The 8,295-nt window shown below is 43.1% G+C and overlaps 1 protein-coding gene across 1 annotated transcript in view; it reads left to right on the top strand.

Moving 5' to 3' along the window:
- The first annotated feature begins 395 nt into the window (after positions 1-395).
- FAM234B (family with sequence similarity 234 member B) overlaps positions 396-8,295 on the top strand; it is a 33,389-nt gene continuing 25,489 nt past the window's right edge. Inside the window, exon 1 of the mRNA XM_046678284.1 lies at positions 396-468. Coding sequence (XP_046534240.1) covers positions 432-468 — 37 coding nt within the window. The 5' untranslated portion in view covers positions 396-431. The remainder of the gene's footprint in view (positions 469-8,295) is intronic.

Genomic DNA, 8,295 nt, shown 5'->3' with positions numbered 1-8,295 from the left:
AGCTTAGTCATACCAAGTGACTTGTCTAAGATGGCCCAATGAGTAAAGGATGCAGGCAAGATTCAAATCCCGTCTGTTTGACTCCAAAGCCCAAGCGCATTTCACAACCCGAGCCTCCGTTAATATCCATCTCATTCCTTTCTCCCTGCAAGCCTAGGGGGCAGTTTTTATTTCCCCATTTCACTGAGGAGGAAAGCGAGACTCAGAGTGGCAAAGCTACCAGCCAAGCAAGGGGTCCGGCTCGGAGTGGGCGGGAGAAAAGGCTGCAGACGCTGGCACGTGGCTGCGGATGCCGCAGCCCGGCGCCTCCTCCCGGCCCTCCTCGGCTGCGCGGCTCCCACCTTTCCAGGTCCCAGACGCGCGCACGACCCGCGCCGAACTACACTTCCCGGCAGGACGCGGGCGCGCGCACGCGCACTGGGGCCTCAGCCATGGCGACCGTGCTGTCCAGAGCGCTTAAGCTCCCGGGTAAGGAGGCGCAGCCTCGCGACCACCCGGCCCGCGCTGGGCCTGGGGAGACAGGGAGGCCAGGCTCTGGGGGCGAAGCCGGTTGGGGCCTGGCTCCAACCTGGGCGGAGCTGCAGAGGCGCGGAGGCGACGCGATGCAGCCCCCGCGGGCTAGGGTCCATGCGCCACCAGGGGGCGAGAGGGGCGCCCGGCGAGTGGCGGGTCGCGGGCGTGGGGCGAGCCTGGGAGACTCGGGGCGAGGGGCCGCTGGAGGCGCGCGGGGCAGGTGACCGGGAGCGGGTGGGCGCGCTGGCGCCGGCGACTGTCAGAGCGCGCGTCGCCGCCGTCCCAAGGGGTGGGCTGGTGAAGGGAGCATCCTTTCCCGAGCGCCGCGAAGGATGTACCGCAGGGTCTCCAGCTCCCGCTGTCTTGGGCTGGACCTGGGCGGGGGCAGGGAGCGGCAGGGCGACAAGAGACCCTCGGGAGTAGCCTCTGCACTTAATAACTACATTGACGCAGCCATGAGGTAGGTGGGACAGGGACTTCTCCTTCTAGTTTGCAGAAGAGGAAAATGAGAGTTATTTGGCTAATTGACTTGTCCAATTGGAAAAGCCTGGACTTGAACGCAGAGGGTCTTTTGACTCTACATCCTGGGCTTTTGATTCCACTTGGTCAGCCTCTGGCTGTCGAGGCTAAGCACTTATGAGAGAAATGATTTGGCACCGCATGTTGCAGATACTGGACGGAATATTCTTTAAGGAGGCACTGGTGGTGATGACAGCTTCCAGAGCTAATTCAGGACTTTGGGCAGCAGCTCCAAGTTTTTTTTTTTTTTTTTTTCCTTTCTCTTAAACCTCCGGAATGGGACTGTGCTGCTAGAAACTTGCTATTTTAATAAAAGTATATGTATTCTGCCCAAATAAATTTTAAACGTTATGGCTTTAAAAAATGTTATGGTTCTACCTAAATAAATTTTAAACATTAAACACTTGTTTGCTGATAACTTAAGATGTCAGTGGGAAAAGCAGTTCCTTTCACTGACATGTTAGAAAGGGCTCGTTGGGTGTCTGGTGGAGGTCCAGTATAAGGCTGCCGAGATCGCAGCGTCCTTGTTCTCAAGGAGCGTCCAGGGTGCTGTATTGTGCCATGGATGACACTGGGTTGGATATGAATTTGATATGAATTTGCATTTCTGTCCCCAGACTTCATGACCTCAGACATTTTTTTTTCACATGCGCTCATGAGAACATTGGAAGGAACATTGATAATATCTATCTTGGAATGTGTATGTAACTTGCAATGAAATGTGGGACATGTCCCTTTACCTGAGGATTAATTAACTTTGAAGAGTGTAGTCCAGTGTATTCTAAGTAGGATGATCATATTTAGCTTTATTTCTTTATTTCTTTTAGATTCCCAGTTTTTTTTTCAGCATACGGAATTGGTATTCTCTGAGGATGGGAATGCAGGAAAATCTTGCTTTTGAAACTCTTGAGCTCGTTTGCATTGTCAGATCCTGAGGCTGTGTGTTCTTACTCTCTGGAGTATTCAGTTGCAGTGATGTGGGCTGACAGACGGGGTAGGGAAAGCACAGTCTGGGCCTGGGGCCTGTGTGAGGACAGCAGCTTGGCCCTGAGCAGTCAGGTGTGTGTGATACTGTTTTTGGCCCAGATAGGACAGACAACCATATGTTCTTTTATGTAATGTGGTTGTTTTTTTTCCTTGTCTCCCTCTTGCCCTTTCTCTCCTCCACCCCAAATAAAATTTTTAGCTTTTCTATTAGGGAGAAGTTGTTGCTTTCTCATAGCTCTTTTTAGATATCTTGTCATTGGGACTGTGAGGCTGCTGTCCTGTTTGGCTACTGTGTTGTTACCTTAGTTAATCCTCACTGGTTTTTTTTCAAATTAAGGTATAATTGACATATAATATTACAGTATATTAGTTTCAGGGGTACAACATAATGATTTGACATTTGTGTATATTGAGAAATGATCACCACAGTGACATCCTCACTATTTTTATGTGTAAGGAAGCAGACTAGAATGGTGACTAAGAGCCTGAGACAGGCTTGGGTTCAAATGCATTCTTTACCAGATGAGTTACTTCATCTCATTCAGCTTTAGTTTCTTCATGTGTAATAATAATGTTTTTATGGAACATTCACTCTGTGCCACTCACTCTTCTATGTGTTTACCTCATAGGGTTATTTGGCATAGTGGGAGAGATGGATGTGCGTGAGAGGTTTGTTAACCTTTGACTCGGTAATTATTCAGTGTTAGCTGTTGTTATTATCATCATTAGCACCGTGATCATTTGTGAATGTGATACCTGAAGGGAGGCCTGAGGTAACCGGGCTGATGACAGATGTTGTCAGCCTCATGAAGAAAGAACAGGTGCTGGGAATGTATTTCAGCCTTAGAGCCTTCCAGAAGCCCAGGATAGAAAGATGTTTGGCTCACATGCATAGAATGAGGTTAATTAGTAACAGAAGGACAATGTAACATTCATAAAGCAGCCTGTGGGACAGCTTATCTCTTAAGTATATATTTTTTTAGTCTCTTTTAAAGTTTGAAGGTCAAACACTGAAGGGAATATCAGAGCACAGTATTATTATAATGGTTTGTTTTATTATGTGTAACTTGGATCAACTAATCCATGATGTGAAATCTTTACCTTTAGTTGTGGTAAAGTGTATGGTATAGTCTGTGTATAGTATAATACTGTTATAGAATAGTATATCATAGTCTATTTCCCTGAAGACATTCGAGGATGGCACACTTGCATCTCTTGCCTATTTATGTTTTCTTCTATATCATTTTGGGAATACTATTTAACCAGCATCTTTGGTCTTCCCAAGCGGAAAAGTGATAGCCATGGAAAGCTCATTTATATAGATGTATTATGAAATCGCTGTCCTCTCTTTTATTCTTGAGAGCCTTTCATTGACTAAAAAATATGAGTGGTGGTTGAAATCAGCAGAGAAGTGAGCTGTGAAGTGTGAATGTTTCCAGCTCCTCAGCTCAAGGATAACTTCAGGCCAGTCACTGTACTCTATATGTCACTCTCTCTTGCTGTCTTCTGTAAATAGATTGAAAAATTGTTGACTTAGGAGTTCTCTCATCAAAACTTGCAGTCCGTAATAATTAAGCTGAAGTTTGTCTTTGCACTATCTGAAAAACTATACATTAATCAGGTAACAGTAAATATCCTTCTCAAGAATTAGGTCAAGAACTGGCCCTACTCTTCTATGATCTTTTAAGGAAAGACTCAAGAGCCTGGTAGTCTCTGAGTTCTCGCATGCCTGCCTTTATACTTCAAAGATGTCCTGTCTGGGTCAGAGGTCTTAAACTTTGTACCCTGTGTTCTTTCTCAGAGGACGTTTTACACATTGCCGCACTATGTTTTGTAATGTATGTAACTGTGGAGAAGTCAGCCTGATATTTGTTCCTATCATTAGTGTCTCAATTCTTTTTCCCTTAGCTGGGCTGCTCATAGGATTCTTTCTCTGTTTTTGAAGTTCGGTGCCTTTACTAGGACATGTTTCAATAGTGATTACGATGCATCAGTTTTTCTTGGGACTCAGTGTACCCTTTATTCTACAGTTTTAGGTCTTGCTTTATTGCAGGAACTTTTTGGATGTATCTTTTAAATATTGTTTTTGGTTCCATTTTCTTTTCTGTTCTCTTCTTCAGTTATGCGTATATTGGGTCACCTTTGTGCTATCTGTCCCTTTCTTTTCATTCTTTTTAAATAAAGCCTTGATCTTTTCCAGAGGAGGCACATAGCTAGTCAGTTCAGACCTCGAAGCCAGGCTGCCTAGGTCTGAATCCTTGCAGTATTACTTACTTGCTGTTTAACTATGGGCCAGTTACTTAAACTTCCAAACTTAAGTTTCCTCATCTTTATTTATTTATTTATTATTTATTTTTTTTCCTAAAGATTGGCACCTGAGCTAACATCTGTTGCCACTCTTTTTCCTTTTTTTTTCCTTCTTCTTCTTCTCTCCAAAGCCCCCCAGTACATAATTGTATATTCTAGTTGTGAGTGCCTTTGGTTGTGCTGTGTGGGACGCCACCTCAGCATGGCCTGACGAGCTGTGCCATGTCCGCACCCAGGATCCAAACCAGCGAAACCCTGGGCCACCAAAGCAGAGCATGGGAACTTATCCACGCAGCACGGGGCCGGTCCCCTCCTCATCTTTAAAATGGAGGTAACGATGTGTCTACCTCAAAGAGCTGTTATGAAGATGTACAAAGATGAGGCATTACCAGGGCTTGGAAGAGTACATAGTAAATGCTTAGAACTGCCAGCCATTGTTATTTCCGTTTCATTTTGCTTGATTTTCTCCAGTCCACCGTTTATGGCTCTGACTCTGTTTTCAGCCGTGTCTGTTATTTTTGCTGGTCCCGATGAGGATCAGCCCTGTCTGTTTACTTTTCATCTCTATTGAATTGTCATTCCTTCTTAGAAAGGTTATGCTTTTTCTTTGAGCCCTTATTTCAGAGAAGCCTATTTTCTTTAATTTCTTGGATCTCACCGGGAAGTATCTGTTCATTATTTCTTCCATTTCATGGTATGGTTTGTCCAGCACTTGTTCTTGAGCTGATTTTGTTTGCTATGTCTTGCTGTAAATTCTTTCTTGAATGTAGAACTGTTTAGTATCTTACAGAATGAGTTCTAGTGATGGCTCCTTTTTGATTATTAATCATATTTAAATGGGCAGTTGTTTCACAGCTAGCTGTTGGCTCAGATATGGGCTGAGCCTGGGGCCCGGGGAGTGCACCAGGGCAGCTGGAAGCTGGAATTTCATCTCCACCTGTTAACTCAGGTCCCTTTCCCACCAGTGCTCTCCCTCGTGGATGTCTCTATCCTGGCTAGTGGGGCTGCTGGTGTGTCACAGAGCCTGAGAGTGCTGATACAACATTTACTTCTCCTTGTTTCTTGTGACGGTTTTCAGTTTATCACCCCTGAGCTCCACCTTCCCCTTTGTTGCCTGAGCTCTGAAAGTGGACCTGGGCCCTTTAAATACCAAGTTTCTCCTTCCTTGGATGCAGTCTATCTATCCTAGCTACCTGGTAGAGTTCCCTTGCCATCTATTTACTCTCCTATCATTGTTTAATGTTTGTTTATATTAAACCTGTCCTCGATGCTATCTAGTTTCTGTCTCCTGATTGGACCCAGGCTGTCAAAAAAAAAAAAAAAAATCCATCTCTTCAGAACTGATTGTGCTTCCAGTTGCTTTCCTAGCCCACTGTGCTGACCGCCTAGCTCACTTCTTGTAAAGAGAGAGGCTCATGCTTTTTCTCACTCAGTCTTAACCTCACTTTGACTCTCTGGTGTTGAATGGGGCTCATTGGTGCTTCTGGGACCCCACATTTTGACTTTCCAAGCAAGAGGTTACTGGTTTAGCTATATATCTGTGGAACAAACGTGGTAGTATAACTTAGTGGTTAGAACGGTGGACTCTGTAATTCAATTGCCTGAGTTTGGATCCTGGCTCTTATTTCTAGTTCTGTGATCTTAGGGCACTTACCTCTCTATATTTTCGAAAAATTTTCTTGTTGATAAAAGGGGGATAATAATAATACCTACCTCCTAGGGTTGTGAGGATTAAATGAATTAATACATGTAAGTACTTGAACCAGTGCCTGGAATGGTAGGCGCTCAGTGAATTTCCAGTTATCATCATTGTCATCATCGTTGCCGTCGTCATTGTTACTTCTGTGAACTCTGCTGTTGCTGGAGACCTGAGATATGTGTGTCTGTTCTTCCTGTGCTTTGTCAGTTGGATACCAGTTTCACTGCACTTGGCAACAGTTTTTCATAAATTGTAGTTTGGGAATGTGGCTGTTTTCTATTTTTTTCTATTTTAATCCCCTCCTCTCGGTTTTAGGGAGGGGACTGACAGAAATACCTTCCTTTGCCATCATGATGTAGAAGCTTCTAATCTTTTTAAAGGACTAATTTAACAGCAGCTTTATTTTTTAAAGAATGCTCTCAAATTATTTTTATAGGTTTATTAAAGATTTTATAATTTTCTGTAGCATATGCAGCCAGTTTTCTTCCTGCCTGTGATAGTCTTTGGTACAATAAAAATGCATTTCCTTTGAGCTGTTTTGTTAGCCAGTATTTTGGAAATGATTTCACTTTCGCAAAGGTCCTGTTTTAGGCTGATCTGTGTGTTGCAAGGTGGAAATTGACTAGCAAGATTGAATTTAGTAATTGTTGATTTTTTCACTTGATGCTAAAAATCCAACTGTACAATTATAGGAAGGCTTAAGTGTAGACAGCGCTTGGAAGTTTTAGTTGAATCAGTTGTGTTATGTGACTGCCAGGAAAGCTGGGACCATCTTAGGTTACAGTGATTGAATTGTAGTGTACTCTCCGGAGTAGGGAGGACACAGCTCTCCCTCACTTGCCCTGGTCAGACTGCACCCCAGGCATTGTATCTACTTCTGGCAACCATACTTTAAAAAGCATAGATGTGTTACAATGTGTCCAGAGGAGAGTGGAGGGTGCCTGAAACAACACTTCTTCAAGTAATGGGTTGAAGAGGTGGAGATATTTCACCTGGAGATGAGAAGACTGGATGAGGGCAGCTGGGAGATAGAACTCCAACAATAATAATGGAAGCTGAAATTCATTGAGAGTGACTATAAGCCAGGCACTAAGGAGCACTTGTATGTTATCTTATTTAATCCTCCTAACAATCATATGAGGTAGGAACAATAATCATCTCACTTTGTAAACGGGGAAATTGAGGCTTACTAAAGTTAAGACACTTAATTGAGATCACACAGTTAGTAAGAGAGCCAGAATTTGACTTTGTTTTGCATTATTGTGAAGACTTGAGCTCTTAAACACCATATGTTTCTTATGATTGGTGTCTTCGAGTGTTTGAAGGACTTGCATCTGGGAGAGGGGTCCCAGAAATTAAAACTAGGGCAGGTAATTGGCAAGTGCCTGGAAATAGATCCTTGAAACAGTGTAAGGAACAGTTTCCTAGACTGCAGGGCAGTGAATTCCCTCTTGCTGCCTATGTGCACGTGTATGCTGAGTGACTGCTTGGTGGGTGTTTGTAAGGAGTTGCGAGTTTGAAATAGGGGTGGGGGCGGATTATGTGATCCTCAAAATCTCTTCCGACCCTGAGGTTTGGGGCTGCTGGGTATGTGTTTTCCTCTTTGTCAGGTGTATTTGTTTTTAAAATTTTTAAAATTGTGATAAAGTACGGATAACAAAATTTACTATCTTAAACATTTTTGACTGTACGGTTCGGTATTGTTAATTATATTCACACCGTTGTGCAACTCATCTCCAGAATTCATTCATCTTGCAAAGCTGAAACTTTATATACCTTAAATAACAACTCCCCATTGACCTCTACCCCAGGGCCTGGAAACCACCATTCTACTTTCTGTTTCTATGAATTTGACTACAGATAAGCAGAGTCATACAGTGTCTGTCTTGTGTGACTGGCTTATTTCACTTAGCATAATGTACTCAGGATTCATCTGTGTTGTAGTGGGTGTCAGAATTTCCTTACTCTTTAAGGCTGAATGATATTCCATTGTATGTATATAGCACATTTGTTTTTATCCTGTCAGATGTATTCTTTTAGTTAAAAAAAACACTTTGAAAAGTATTAGAGTTAATTTTATTACAACCACCTATGGTTCTGTTTGCAAATTATTATAAATAAAGTTACCTGGGATGGGTAGGAAATGATATGCCCTAATTAATAAAATAATTTGGTTCATGAAGTAGGTCTATAAATTAGAGGTTATCTTGAATCTGTACTGACTCTATGGCATGTCCTTGAAGTACTATTCTGAATTAAATTGCTAATAA

This window comes from Equus quagga, chromosome 1 (assembly GCF_021613505.1).
Source record: "Equus quagga isolate Etosha38 chromosome 1, UCLA_HA_Equagga_1.0, whole genome shotgun sequence".
Taxonomy (NCBI): domain Eukaryota; kingdom Metazoa; phylum Chordata; class Mammalia; order Perissodactyla; family Equidae; genus Equus; species Equus quagga.
Note: the sequence above shows the minus strand (reverse complement) of the source record. Positions and strands in the feature narration are given on the sequence as shown.